The sequence below is a fragment of the Buteo buteo genome, chromosome 1 (assembly GCF_964188355.1).
Source record: "Buteo buteo chromosome 1, bButBut1.hap1.1, whole genome shotgun sequence".
NCBI classification, from domain to species: Eukaryota; Metazoa; Chordata; class Aves; order Accipitriformes; family Accipitridae; genus Buteo; species Buteo buteo.
The window spans coordinates 12,409,077-12,425,069 of record NC_134171.1 but is presented as its reverse complement, the minus strand read 5'-3'; the positions used below and the strand labels follow the sequence as shown (position 1 = coordinate 12,425,069).

General features: G+C 39.4%; 1 protein-coding gene across 5 annotated transcripts in view; it reads left to right on the top strand.

The window, feature by feature from the left end:
• The window catches only part of SORCS2 (sortilin related VPS10 domain containing receptor 2), a 587,964-nt gene extending 573,023 nt beyond the window's left edge, over positions 1-14,941 (top strand). The window contains exons 26-28 of one of the 5 annotated variants that reach the window (XM_075022616.1): positions 1,518-1,621; positions 3,857-3,936; positions 4,276-14,941. In XM_075022616.1, the coding sequence (XP_074878717.1) occupies positions 1,518-1,621; positions 3,857-3,936; positions 4,276-4,299 (208 nt within the window). In that variant the 3' untranslated portion in view covers positions 4,300-14,941. The other 4 variants (XM_075022603.1, XM_075022608.1, XM_075022594.1 and 1 more) reach the window with 4 other exon arrangements.
• Positions 14,942-15,993: the final 1,052 nt, after the last annotated feature.

The window sequence follows — 15,993 nt, the reverse complement described above, 5'->3', positions numbered from 1 at the left end:
TGTATAGGATGCAATTCATCTCAAACAATTTCCATTTATTCTAATTACTTTGATGCAATGGAAGGTGCTGTTCAAAATAGTTTGCTGCAGTAACTTTTATCTCAAACTAAGATGATGCCACCTAGTGAAGAACCTTTCTTCTGAAATGACATTTAAAGGCAGGTCATCTTCAGAAGCCTAGAGAAAACAGAACTTTCAAACTGCTGCCAGAACGTGGAGCAGAAGATGGTCGTTTTTAGAGAGACCTAAAAATTAGTGTCACTTTTTCTGTCTTCTCACTGTCTAAAGGAGCTCAGCAGAAACCACAGCTTAACCTCAGCAGTTCAACCCTGTTTTCTCTTTTCTTCTCATTGTCTGCCCATTGCAATAATCTGTGTTTAAGCACAGACTTTGACAGCCATGATCTGCTGTCATGCTGATCAAGCTGTCAAGCTGCTTCTTGCAGTGTAGGAAATGGAGCTCACAAACTGCAACTCCCTAATCAAAAGTGTCTGCTTGGTGCCCAGGAAAAGATGTTCTTATGTCCCCAGGCAGATTGCAGGTGAATGCAGCTACAGCAAAGGGTATGGCTTTTGAGAAATGTTCAAACCACAAATTCTGTTGCAAAGTTAGAAGTCCCTGATTATTCCCTTTGATTTTACAAAGTCTAATTTAAGTTAATCTAGTTAAGAATTCTTTACCAATACTAAGCCTTAAGCCTCTCAGTCCCAGCCATGCTGTTAATTGTTCATTAGAGCTGATAGAGCCATTTAATAACAAGCTTTTTGTTTTTCTAGTCTCAAATCAGAATGAATGAATTCAATGCTGTCTGCCATAGAGAGTTTTGTCTAACTTAGCAGTTCCCAGTAGTCCTATGCCAAGCTTTACACTCTGTCTCCTTCAGTGCTGCCTGCTTAACTTCACCAACCTCCCCTGTCTTCACATTTGCCCTTATCGGTGCCTGTTTACCTCCTTACTCCTTACCCCTTGGTCCTGGCCTGCTGGTTCTTTAATCTCTGCTCCCTCTCCATTCCCTGTCTCCTGGATTTCTCCCACTTTCTCCTCAACCCTGATGGAATGTCAGACTGCCATTCAATACTATTACACTTCAGTGTCAGCCCACCTCACCAGGGAGATGTGATGATGATTGTGACCCAGCTTAATGTTTGTGAAGACACCTGGAAAGAAGAACGAATGCTTGTTGGGACTTTTTATTGCTTGAGTTCTTAAAATAGCTTTTCTGTGGTTTTAGGTTGGTTTTTTTTCAATATTGTTGATTGTCTGTCAATCTTAGTCAGAAATTGATGCTTAATTATTACATTGGTATGAACATAATGATAAGGCAGTTACATAAAACTGTGACTGAGAATAAGGAGTTGGTAGGTTTAGGTTGTGAATACAAAAGTAAGGAAGGGTGGGATTGGTGCTGTTTTGTGATTCTGGAATGACTTTGCTATGCTGGAGCTCTGCTCTGATGCCAGCATGAGCGCAACATGAAGGAACTCCATCACAAGACTTTTTGTCCTTGTCTGATTTAGGAAACTGCCAGGCAGAAATGTCTATGCCCAGATGCACAACGAAAAAGAGCAGGAGATGACAAGCCCTGTTAATCATAGTGAGGACACCCAGAACATCATCCAGGGTGAGGAATTTATTGATGATGATCTGGACTCTCAAACACTAGGTAACGCAAGAGGTAACTTCATTTTTGGTTTATAAATTTTCATAAGTAATTGATTTTTAATTGATGTTTGTTTTCATTTTAGCTTTTTTTTACATTTTCTGCTCAGTCTCAGGAAGAAGCAAATAGTACACCACTATCAAAGGATTATCTCAGTTATCTTCTCTTGGCTTGCTTTTGATACAGGCTAATGCATGGATGACATGCTATATAAAGCATGAGTACAGAGATAGGACAGTTTAATGTCAGGAGGCTTCCTGGAACAATTTTAGAGATAAATTATATTTGGTAGAACAGGATATAATAGGTAACAGTTGAATTAACTCAATAACCCCATGAATTGGTGGAAAATGGAGTTTAGATCAGAAGGATTTGTAGAGTCAATGTTTCCATGATTTCAGATGGATTGTACCTAGATCCATTGCTATATTTGCCATCATATTCCAGTGGCATTTAAAGTTTTCATGATTAGAAACGTTAAATTTATTCATGTATAAAAAGTATCGTAAGTCTTCTCTAATTTAGCTGGTAACTTGCTAGTATTTATGGGATGGTCATAAGGAACCCAAGAGGGAAACTTTCGGCGAATATCTCTCAGTGCAAATGATTTCAGTGTCAGGTGGAAGAGCATATCCTGGCACCCTGTGGTTGTTTTTAATGTAACATGGAGTGCTGATCTGTAAAATTCATTTCTTGTAAAATTTACCATTGTGTTCAGACTGCTTTCAGGTCACAGTCTGAAAAGTGTAGGACTATGGAAAAAACTCCCCAGTTCCATTCCTGCACATTTTGTGAAAATAAATCAGACAACCCAAAGCCTTTGGGATTTGTAGCAGCAGATTCATGGTGTAACAGGCAACTGTAATGTCTTCATGAACCCACAGAAGAAGATGTGTTTTAGCTGCACCACAGGTAGCCTGGGGAAGGACAGAACTTTGGCAGAGGAGAGATTTCTTTATCTTGGGTTTCACCTTTATCGTTTGTTCTTGATGTCTTTATTTTTATTTGCTGAACTGTGTGGCGCTTCTAGGTTCTTGGAGGTGTTAGCTTTGAGCACGAGGGAAGAATCCAGCCTCCCGCTTTGCTTTGTGTATTTCTATCTTTTCTTTGACAACCTTTGTGTATGAGTATCACTGTGTTTCCATTCAGATTTTGCAAGACAACCTTGATTGCACTCCTGATTTTACCGGAGTTAGTTCTAAAAACAACCCTGGAAAAACAAAGTCTGTCTTATAATTGTCTGATCGACTCATCTCCTGGGTCTTCAGAAGAGAAGGCTGAATGCTAACAAAGTCCTTGCAGGCATGCCTATTAAAGTGGAGCATTCAAACACCTCTAGCAATGTACAGAAGCCTAACTTCTTTTAATGGTAGAAAATCGCTTATGGCCTATTTATATAAGGCAGCTTGAGATGCTGGAATAAAGAAGTGCTACCCTGATTTGTAACGCATTCAGAAATAATCTCTACTTGCCCTGCACTCCTTACTCAGAGGAAAAAATAATTCTTCTATCTATCTGGGCAGAGCATTATTAAGGTTAAAGAGTGCAAGATCATGATGTTTTGATGTGAAACTTAAGACAGTTAGCAAATGCAGATCTCGAAGTGATTTGTGCTTCTGCCAGGTTGTCAACACCAGTAGCATTTCCAGCAGAGCGTAAAGAGTTCATTTCTGTGGATCATAATCATCCATATTTGTCAGCTACTGTACAGCTTTTAGACACAAGACTTTATTTAGGACATAAAACTATACTTCTGCTCGCTGTACTGTTTTGTTACTTTCAGTACTTTGCACTAGCTCCGGTATTGCTCAGTACTGCCAAGAAAATATTCCTGTTAATGATACTCGTCTGTTTTATCTGGCTAGAGTATGAAGCATGTTATAATCCCTGCTTTATACTAAGTTCTGGTTTACGACATTATTTGCCAAAGGTTCCTATGCTATGGAGATCCCTTCTAGTTCTGGTGAGCTTTCTCCCTCCCTGTTGGGAGATGTCAGTAGCAGCCTCCGCTCCGTGCACAGCAGGGAGTTACAGGCCTGGGTTTCTGTTTGTTCTCTCTCTTCTCATAACTTTTGAATTTCCACAGTACAGTATTTCCAGACTCACCCATCCACTTTTTTTGTTTTCTATATATTTTATGTTGCCTACTTTATCGCAACCCCCACCTTGGGACTCCTCAACACCATTACCTTGCAGTGACTCCTTCTGGGAGAAGTGGCAACTTGAACAGCTACAGAGTTCCCTTATTGCTGATGCCGGTCAGTGTCCAGTCCCAGGTCAGTGGCATGTCGAATGGACGCCTCAGGTTCCATTCTCCTCCCTCACCTGCACCCCTTGAGACAACTACACCTTTTTAAGCCACAAAGAGAACCAACTTATGCTGTCACTAGGATAGAAACCCTAGGAATTTGCCACAAATCCACCACCATGAGCAAAAGCTTTGCGCGAAAGTATGCTGTAGGTACATGGAGCTGTTGCACCAACCTTCACCTGACCTGTTGTTTGATAAAGCCACTCTTTTTATGCGATTGACTTGTCCCTGCCATAAAAGGGGGATTTATTGTGAAGTGCCTGAAATACACTAATGCTGGCCTTTTGTTTCTTTATTTTTGTAGGCAATCACTCAGGCGTGGTTTTGAGCATCAACTCCAGAGAGATGCACAGTTACCTGGTTAGCTGATATTTACAGCTGAACACAAAACCCGAAAGACTCTACTCTGTATCGTTTTTATTTTTCCCTGGTGATGTCACAAAATTGCAAATATGGCTGTAAATGCTGGTGGAGAGGAGGTTTCCTATCAGTCCTGTGGAAAAAAGCATCCATCATCAGTTACCAAGGGAGAAGGATAATACGCCTTGTGTTGACTCTATGGCCTGGGAACTCGTTCCAATTGAAACTCAAACTATGGTAGCAAATTTGTAGCCCTAGGCACCTTCAATGCCACCTTATTTCTTTTCTGTATATGCTCTAGTTCTTTACGTTTATTTTTAGAAGGATTGACTGTAACTTTTTAATTATATTTTTAATTGAGGTATTCAGCGGAAGGCTGGGACTCATCAGCCCGAAAAGGTGATTTTTACGCAAGCGACTAGACCAGAACAGATGGTTGGTTGATCATGATGACTTTTTTTTAGGAGGCCAAGTGTTTCTGTACTGGGAGAGGACTGAGCGAGGAGACAAATGCACTTCTAGTCGATACAAGCTCTTAACTTAAACATGTGTCAGACAATCTAATGAATTTAGGCTTAGGCCCTTCTGTGGATTAAAGGAAGTAAAGTGTTAATTAAGATATCTCATAATATAGGATAATGCTCTTGTAAGTGTAGCAAGTCCTGACAAACCATCAGCACCAGTATCTTCCCCAGTCCCACCCCATGTGAAAGAAAAACACCAGCTTGATGCTATTTCCAGACCAGGTGCCTTCACTTGCGGACAGTCATTTCAGTTGCTCCCTTCTTGTCTCATAAGCGAGCACCTTTAGGACGATGGCAGCTGCCGGATGAGTTACCCCGTAAAACCCCATGCTGGTGGCCTGTCTCTTTTTAAATTTGCAGAGAGTGTAAATACCTCTTTTAAGTCGCTTTCTTAGTATGGTTATTTTTTTAAAACTTCCTATTAGGGCAGAGGTGCCGGGTAGGTCGGAGCTCTCCTCCGGGCAGGACTGGGTAACTCACCGCTGTCCCCTTCCCACTTGCATCCTTTGGGATTTTCCCTGGCTGTTTGCCCTGGCAGACAGGGGTGGGCAAACTCTGAGCCGACCTTTGCCGCTCGGGTTGGTTTGACGATCCAGAGGGTCATGGGGAGGGAGGATGGGCTGTGATTTAGGGGTTCGTATTTCCTTTCCGTCACCACAGGGTGTCACTCAGTCCCCACCACCGCCGGCCCCCATTTCTGCAGGGAGGGCAGTGGGGCTTCTGAAGGAGCTGCCTGCAGAAAGGCTTGTGAATCAGGTCAGAGTTTCCTAATCCCAATTTTGTGAGTTGGGTCAGAGTTTCCTAGTCCTGACCCCTGCATCCCTTGGGAACGGCTGTGCGGTGAATCCACACCCCGCTGGTCGTTTCCCTGAGGTTTATGGAGCCGTGTAGGAAACGGACTGTGGTGTGATGAGTTTAAACATCTGGCATCCTGTGTGTCACAGCTGCCTGGGATTAGGATGCTTCTCTCAGAAACCGATATAATCTCTTCACTTTTTGCCTTTGATAGAGAATAAATAGCTCTTTACTCACTGAATGTCATACTGATGCTAGTGGCAAGCTCGCACACCACCTTGCTTAAGGAGGATACAGATAGCTAACCACATCTTTCTGAATAAACAAACAGAAAATAATGCTGGTAAGACAGAAAAGGACTGTCTTAAAATTATCGTATGCATTGAAGTCATTCTTCCATGTAGCTGTGGATATCCTAGAGCATATTGTCATCAAATGCAATGGACTGGGATGTAATAATTCAGTGTAGTAGGCTCTCACAAACCCCACAGGATGTATGTGTAAAGCACAAGAAAATCTAGATTATAAACTTACTGTAAGGAACTAGGTGAAAAAGTTTAAGTGAAGATTCTGAAAAGCGCTTGCAAACTGCTCAGGAAAATAATTTCAAAAATTGTTCTAAAATTTCTGCCTATGTAGTTATAGAGTGCCATGTAAACCAATTTACAGAGAAGCAACGCTCTTGCTGACTGTTGTATGCCAGACTGTGTAGAAATCCAAAGTGTTACATGTATCTGAGTCTGGGTTCCTTGAAGAGAAGCGTAAATAGAAAATGTGCTGTGCATTGGAAACTCTCGGGATCGTTGCACCAGAGGTCTTTCTGTTCTCACCAGCTCTTTATGCTTTTTCTAGCAGAAATGAGCTGGAACAGAGAATAAAATAGCATTGCAAACAGCTTACTTGTTCCTGTGAAATAAATCTGAAGTGGGTCATTTGTATAGGGCAGGTGAGTAGCAGATTAGCCTCATGGACAAGGGATGGGATGGAAGTTCTAGCTCGGGGTTGTTTTCCCACAGTTTGTCGCGTTGGCAAAGGACACTGTTGCAGCTAGGTCACACATCTAATTTATGCTTTCACAGCTATTTTTATACATTTAATACAGGGTGATTTGTGTCTCTGATAACAGGAATCTTTTGGAACACCGTAGAATATTTAACCGCTTGGTACTCTAATTAACACTTAGCACAATATAGTGCCTGTAATAATGTTTTTCGATGCTTATTAATTTGATTCATGCAGCACTCCTGTGAGGTTGGTTTGTCATGTCTTAAAAACATTGTTTTCTAATGAGTTGTCAGTATTGCCATAACTGTATTAATAATACCCAGCAGATAATAAAGGAAGCCTTTGATTCCCTGGCAAGAATAACTTTAAAACGAATTATTTTAAAACTGAGAAAACGCCATTACCATTTTCCCATTCATGGTGTCTTGGTTTATCTTTAAATGAAATGTCTCACTAGGGCTACATTTTGAATCTCTTGAACTACATCCATGACATCTTAGCATTTTATCCTTTATATGTATCTAAGATCCTGATACATTCTTATACAGAAACACATTCTTATACAGAGTTGTTTCTATGCACAAACGCTAGTCACGCATGCATGCACACAGACGTGCAGTATTTGTACATATTCCAGTTAAATTTGTTAGTGGGGAAGGGTGATTTGATGGCTAAGAAACAAGATGGCTGTCAGGTAGCTGTATTCTGTACCCACTTTGGGCAAGTTGTTATTTAACCTGTATGTGCCTCAGTTTCCCCACCTGTAAAATGGGGCTGATAGTAATTACCTACCTCACAGGGGTATTGTGAGGCTCAATTAATCACTGTTTGTTCAGGATCTTCAGAGTGAAAGGATTTTCTGAGCATAAATTATTAATAGTTTTGCTTTCTTTGTTTCACATGTAATTATTGCTGTTATTAAAGGTAGTCTGCTGAAACCAGATGCAATTATGTACAATGTAAAAAATGCATAATCCAAAAAAGGTACATCACTGTTAAAAAAAAAGGTAATTTTATTTTAAAACTGTTATTGGAACATACTGTTATGTGGTAGCATTGCAACATTGGCTGTGATTTTGCTGTTACACACTAGTATCTTAAATTTACTTTTCTGCAGTGTTATTTGGTCAAAAACCTTATAATAACAGGTACAGTGATACTTACCAACATTGATATTGAACTATACTGAAACCAACAAAACTGGCAGTGTATTGGCCTCATTCACGCCTTTTGGTCTTCTTAAACTCTGATGTATTTGCAATTTCAAAAACACCCTGTACTTTTTAGAGTGCTCCAAGCTGTACTGATTTGAAGCATTCTAACAGCCATCAAGATTTACAGCTGGTATCTTTGCTTTCCCGTTTGATATTGAATGTTTTATATGGTTTTGGAGTGGTCTATCCATATAAAGTGCTCAGAAATGCTCAGAAGACCTTTAGGGAAAATCCACACATAGTGTAAATTAATTTCTCAAAAATAAAAGCAATATAAATCAATGTATGTTTTTATACCCTGTAGAAGAGGGTGGTGGAAATGGCTGTGAAGAAATGAAGGTACCAGCCTGAGGCAAGATGTTGTTATCTCCAATTCACATCCAATTTCCTTGAACTCTTTTTGGATATTCTCATTGAATTATATTCTTCCTGATGAGTTTTCTGCTTTCAATGACCAGTTTAAAGAGGAGTAAAGTGTTTATTCATATAAAGTAGGTGATTTGTTAAATGACTGTCCTCTGGACAGACAGGGCCAAATCAGCGCTTTACCATTAGTAGTTCCTAGTGCAAAGCAGATTTCATCTGACTTGATTATGATGGTTAGCTGTGATATAGGTTCAATGAGACATCACTTTCGGGGGAATACTCTACTACTGTATGCTGTCTCTTTAACAGAGGTCAGTAGAATGGAACTGCAGTGGTTTCCATCCCCCTTACACAAATACATGCTCAAAGAAATGGGGGTGGGGGTGGTATTATTTTTAAGAAATTAAACACATGCATTTGTTTGTAGTAACTTTTTGATGATGAACCAGTGGTTCTGATAAGCTTTGAATTTCTAGTGTTATTTCAAGTTGAATACAATGTTGCTAAGTTGATGACAGAATCGATGACAATTTCAGTCATAGAGTTTTCCTATGTTTCCTATAAAACAATATTTTGTAATTTTTCATTAATGAAACATTGAGAGGAAAAGAGAGACTGAAATTTTTATTTCATTGCACGATCCCTGACAGTTGGAGTTGTTATTGTATATTGATTGATACCGCTGTATTGTTTCTATCTTCATTTTCATTTCAGACTTTTAGATGGAAGTAACTGCACATTTCTCTCAAAATATTGGCTTTCCACTAGGAAGAAATTTATAAGCATTTACCTTTACAAATATTGATTTTAGAGATGCAAAATTTTGTGTCTTCTAAGTCCATCCAAAAAGCTGCTTCCTGGCTCATGTTCTCTGTTATAGTCCCAATTGCACATTGCTTCTACAACTTTCTTTACGAGATTGGCATATAGCCTAATCTTACTAGTCTGAGAAAGTCTTTCTAAAACTTCCATTAGAGTAGCATTTAATTGCCCAGAAGTAGTTCCAGGATCTGCTCAGACCATTTTCCTAATGTTAAATCTGTATTTTCATGTTCTTTACTTCCTTTCAGTATTTCAGTATTAGCCCTCTCAGTGCCATTGAAATGCATGTTTATTCCTGTCATGGATATATATGTAATGTTTTTCACTTATTTTCAGACTATAATCATCAAAGTGACAAATTTTGAAATAACTCAGACCCCCAGTTAGCTTTTGCAATTAAAAGCCTAACCCCGCAGCCTTTGGGAAATGTCAAGCTGTGCACTCTTAATTTTTTAATCTTCTTTCCTGTCAGCCCTTCTACCCGATTGATCACCTCGGCAGATTTTCCTCCAATTCTTGTTGTAAACTTAAGCTGGAGGGAGTGCAGAAGAGTTTCTCAATGTTGAGATGGAGTAGAACAGCTCATGTCCCAATTCTGAATGGGAATGTCATGTGGACAAAGTTTTTATTTTTCCTTTCTTTTCAAGTATGTTGCATAGAGTAGAGAGGATTATACATACCATTGGGGAAATAAGGCCCTGTAATGGTACATCAGGATGGCATGAAGACTAAAGAATGCATTCATCTTAGAAATGTCTTTTTTTTTTTTTTTCCTGAAATTGATACATACAGCAAGTTCATTTCATGATTTTTAATATGTGAGATCTCATTTCTTTAAGTCTTCAGTCCTGGCCTTTTTCCTCCTGTTAAATGGAGTAGCAAATTACTTAAAATATGAATTGTGGAGCCATGTATGACCAAATGAAGGATTTTCATTCTTTTCATCTCTTTTTTTTTCCTTATGTGAAGCTTGTCGGAATTACTATTTTCAGCTAGTTTATGTGCTGGTAGCTGAGAAGATCTTCTGGAAGACAGTATCTAAGAAAAGAAATACTGGAAGGCTTAGAAATATGTACTCTGAAGTGCAACAATATAGCTATGTGAACAAAATCCTTATCAAAGAGCTGTTATGGTTTGTATTAAAATAGTTTTTTTAATAGTATCTCTAAAAATACATGTTCTTAATTGCATACTCTTTGTCTCTCTCTCCTTCCAGATTGATTTTCTTTTAGGAGTGACATTTACTAGCCCTGAGAAAAGTGGATTCTTTTCCTTACACAAGTAATTCTGTTTAAAATTATTTCCTTGCAACAGTTGACTTGAAAGCAGTACACAAACTTGAGCTTTATTGATTGGACTTGATTTCTGAGTTTCTGTAGAATTTGCATCTTTACACTGATTTGTTGCGGTACAGTGGACATAAAGCCCTGCTGGGCAGCAATAACACATGCAGCAATACATGGCACTACTTAAATAATATGCCTTTGTTGCACATATTTTTAATGGTATAATGAGTATATGAATCACCAGGAAGGCCAGGCATTCCAAATAACTTTCTTAGCATGTCTTACATTTCTTTGTTATTTGTTGCTAATTTTAGCCAGCTTTTGATACTTACGTTTAGTTCTTAATGACAGTGTCTGCTCTTGCAGATCAAAGGGCAAGAATTGGCTTATTCTGTTTTTTAAAAAAGTATTAATTCATACCGTTTGCTTATTAATTAAAACAGTTTGAAAAGAAAATCTTTCTGAAATGGTGAAAGAGATGCTTTTTAATGAGAACAGCTCATATAGGGAAACAACAGACTTGTATCCATACTGTTTTTGAGACATTCTTGTCCCAGATTATGAATAGGCAGGACTATGTAGAAGGAGAAGTGTAAACCCCAAACATCAGTAACATGCACGTAGGCAGTTTGCAAATGATAAAGCTAGTCTAAAGGAGAATATTTCAATACATCACTTACTTATATGTCCCAGATTCACAGAAGGGCATTTAAATGGTTAAGATTACAGAACATCATCACAAACATAGGAAGATGCCCAATTCACTGGCTCTGTTTGCTTGGAAATACACTGCTGTCTTTGGGGTTAATCTTTTGAGATGCTGAACTCTGAAGAGAAGTGACCTGCATTGTTTAATGCTTCCAACTTTTTGCTAAGTAATTGGTGACACGTTATAGAAAAGTTTGTCTGAATTTCCATTCTCTTTTGTTTCTCCTCGTTTCTTCCCCCCTCCTTTTTTTGTCCTTTTATTCTTTTGCATTATTGCTGCTGTTTGTTGCTCTGCCTTGCCTGCCTCCTCCTCTTGATGACAGTTCTTTACAGTCCACTTTTTTCTTCCTTGGTTTTTGTTTTGCTTTATGTTGTGTTTCTATTCGTGTTTTTATTTGGATATGCACCCTACTGTGTCCTGAGTGGTAACAAGAAGAATCACGATCTCTTCCCCATCCCTGTCTCTCCTCTGAGCTCTGTGCTATTTTCTGGGTTGATGTAGTTCCCCTGTGCTTTTCTCACTGCAGTCCATCCTTCCTTTTTCTTTCCCACTTTTGGTTCTTTTAATCCTTTCACTTTTAATTATGGCTTTCCTTTTCTCTGAATCTTTCTGGAACTCTTCCCTTTTGCCTTTCCAGGACTTCTCTCAGCTGCTTGTCCTAGAGAGCACATACTTCTAGTCTGAGACGTCGATGAGTGTTATCCTCCCTGAAGAATAAATAACTAGCATTTTTCCTCCCTCATCCATGTCTATATTGACCTTGCTGTTGGTCTGTAGTGGAAAATATATATTTAATTGACAGACAGCTATACCCATTATTTCCCAAATACCTCCTTCTGCCTCATTTTGGGTTATGGGGATGAGACATAGTGTTTGCATGAGTTTCCTGGAGCACAACAAGGGCTGGCCCAAGGTAGTATGTAACCTTTTAGATGATTTGTTACAACCTGAAGCTGAAGAATAATTGAGGTGAAGGGGCTCCATTGCTAATTGAGGAGCAGGACCAGGAATCATTCCTCTTGGGAGCAATTGGACTTGTCAGGTTTGTGGGATGGGTGTGTATGCAACCTTCCCTAGGGGCAGAGGCAAATGGCTTGCTTTCAAGTTCCATAAAATACAAATTTAAGCAATGTCACCAGATAGGTTTGGGAGAATCTTCTTGCTGGAGGAGCTTGGAGAAGTCAGTGGGAATACAATAATGGAAAAGCTCAGTGGTATCTTTGAAGGGTAGAGCCTGTGTTAGAGAGGGAGCGTATGTGAGAGAGATGCAGGAGGGAGCAGAGCACAAGACTAAACAGGACAAGGAAGAGTAGGGAGAAAGTCAGTGTTACCAGTGTGTATGATTTTGCCCCGAGTTTTTGGTTTTGTTTTGCTTAAGCCTTGGACCTTACTTTAATTCGTAATGGTAACTGTTTTCAGTTTTGCTGGTTGCATACAGAGACTTTAAACCATGAGTCTAAACTGATGCAGCACCAGGAGCATGCGAAATTATCAACATTTCTACCTATAATTTAAGACTCACAGCAACATCCCACTTGAGGTGCATGGAAAAGAGGTTGCTTCCCAGGAGCCAGGATGTATGCATGTGTACTCGAGAGGTAGCTCCAATGTAAGTTTACTTCTGAGATGATTGTAGGGCATTTGCTGATGGTGTTCCTTCTCAGCACAGCACTGAGCTAGGAGGCAAGGGAGGAGAATTATTTTATAGGATCTGTGTCTTGGATTTATACCGCTTAAATGTAATTTGCTGGAATCCCTCTATGAGCTGTAATTTTATAACGTTTAGGAGGATGAGTTGGTATGGTATTCCTGTGGGTAAACACCAGCCACTGGAGTTTACTGAACATGTGACTAGACATTTTAATTTTAAGGAAGACAGAGTTCCTCCATTTCATATACACACCAGTCATTTGAGTACAGCTCCTTTTTTTATTTGTCACTGACAAGCTATGATTTATTTCCTCATGGGTGTAAGTCATGAGCTGCTCTTGCTGCCATGCAGAAGGCTCTGGAGGGAAAAATGTAATCAAATGGAGACATAGACTTGAATTCTCCCTTTGATCCCAGCCTCTTCTGAGTCGCTTTTCTCTGATTGTGGTTCTGCCAGTAAGCTGGGGTGATGTCAAAAGGGGATTAACTCATTTTTATACTCTTCTGTGTAGCTGAGAAAAAAATACAAGAAAAAATTTGCAGAGGAATAGCAGATTGGAAGAGGTGGGGAACTTCATCAGCTGTCAGGGCACTTTGGGAGGCTTTCATTTTTGTGCTTTACTTACCACTTATTTTTACAAATACATACAACTTTTGTGATTTACCTTTCCATTAACCATAGATATGTTTCTTTGCAAAAGGGGAGGTGGTTCTGAAGAACATCACACTAGTGATGCATTGCAAGTGTGGTCTTAGGAGACATCAACTATTGCCCTTCCTCACCCAAATGAAATTATCATAGTATCATTGCTCTGTATTTATGAAGCTGCACTAGGAATATCAATTCACCCTGGATTAAGTAGTGGAGGAAGACTTGGAGAGATAATGAGAGTTGGAATAGGAGAATTTTCCATTTTAAGAGTAAAGGATGAATACTGGCATATTTACAGTGCATCTGTGGCTGTTTGCAGCACAGGTGGGTCCAAAATCTCACATTCCAGACTTGGACAGATAAATCATACAGATTTTGCTGGCGCTACTCTCATGAACAAAAGGAGAAAAAATTGGTAATTAAACCTAGCCCAAATCATATTTTTGGCTAATTAGAGCTACAGCTCTTGGTAAAGATATGAAAGCCAATAAAATAAAAACTAGACTTGACATACTTCTTGTGAAGATTCACAAAGCATTTCTGGCTACCCTGTTGTTCATGTGGAGCATTGTTTATTTGGCATTACAGGCCCAAATTCTACCCTAATTTATGACTGTGCAGTTCTACAGACTTTGTCAGTTCAGCTTTCTGTTACAGAAGAAAGGCACTCACCCACGGTGAATTTGAAATGCAACTGCGGGCTAAAATCAGTTATCATCTCACTGCATCTGTACTCACACAGGTGACTGACTGGCTGATTTTCACTTGTAATTCTTATTCTCATGGTTAGCACGAGAGTACTTTGGGTACATGTAAGCTAATTACAACCAAGGCAGAACTTTTAGGTTTTGAACTACTTGCAACTGCTTTTCCAGAATAAGATCAGCAAATGCTTAACACTGTGTTTCTAACCAGATTTCTGACAAAGGGGCCCCTTCAATCCATTTAAAGGCTCTTAGTTGCCATAAGTATGGTATAGTCCATACCTTTAACATACATGACTACGCAGTCCTCTCCTTTTGCCTTTGCACACATTCTAGTATTGGTGAAAACAGTACATGCCTTTTCCTAATTTTGTTTCAGGAGACCCTGACTTTGAGCAGGTTTCTTTGTATACAGTACCAGGGCTCAAGGGAAGAATGAAATTAATCCATAACTGGTGCATTGTCATAAATGGGGAAAAGTGTTATTTGTATATTTTTGTAAATATGTAACATTTAATGGCAGTTTTGTAGTGACGTGCTGTTTTTGAGAAAAAAAAACAAAAACAAATATATGTTTGAATATGCTTAATGTAACACTTAACTGTGATTCAATTGCACAATTAATAGCTTAATCAAAAGTCTTGTGCAATATGTAGTGCACACACATAACCAATATCTGTTAGTGATCACAACCAAGTTTTTGGCAACTTTTAATGATGGTGATGAGCTGTGCAGTACAGATTATCACAGTCTCTTTCAGCTTCCAAACATGTAGCAGACAAACTACTGTATACGTACCTGTGTACTCCACTGCATCCAAAGGTATGCATTTGTCCTGAGAACCTGCACTACAGGTTTTTCTTTAATAAAATTTGGTTCTAAACTATTGGTTGCTTTGTTTTTCTTGTGAAGCATTTCATGGGATTTGTGGATGGAAAATGGTTTACCCAGTCCCCAGAATTTGTGTGTGTGTTTTGATTTGTCAGTAATTAGCAGCAAACTACTCAACTTCAGCAGCACTGAACTCAAAGGCTGCAGCAAAGCTTCATCCTCCTCCACTTCATCCTCCTATACTGCAGCTCAACTCCACTTGTCCTTTTCCCTTTTTCCTCCGGAGTGGAGTTGCTGCAGTATAATTGGTGCAGGGTGACACTCCGTGGTGAGACTGAAGCCATGCAACTGCAGGTGAAGAAAAATAAATGTTCTAGAACTCCACTGAATCAAAGGCTGAATATTTCTGTCCAGCTAAAGAATTAAAGAATTCAGCAGGTTTCAGCCTTGATCTCCCTGTAATAGAGAGCCATAAACAGAACAAAGCTGTGTGTGTTCTGCCTTTCCCATGTCTTTATTCCAAACTCATCCATTTTCATTGGCTTCACACACTACTTGCTCCTTATTTATTCTTTTTTTCTTTATTAACTGCATTGTCTTTCCTTTATCCCACTGTGTTCCTGAAGAGTTGCCTGTGCCGTATAGAAGCTGCATCCTCCTTGCAATATTGAGGGATCTGCAAATCAAAACTCTGGCTCTCAAAGTGCTGTTGCTGTTACTGATCCTGGCGAGAGCTCTCTTATCTTTGCAGAGGTCACTGAATTGCTAAAATCAGAATATGTCGTGCATCCCTGCAATGTGGACATTCGTCCCTGCTTCAAAGTTTTGAGGTGAGCTGCTACTGGCTTAGCTCAGATTTAGGGTTGGAATACAGTTTATGGTTTGCTGACAGGTAGTTGCTGCTGTGCAGCTTGGCCTTCCCAGGGAAAGCCTGACACTGGTAAAAGAAAAACTTGACTGTTCTTTTCATGCCTTACGCCCACAACAGGGAAGAGCAGAGATGTTGCTAAGTGTTGTGGTTGTGGAAGTGCAATGTGAAGTCCTGTTAAACCTCATACTGGGACAAAACAGCAACATAAACTATTACCTACCAATTTTTTAATT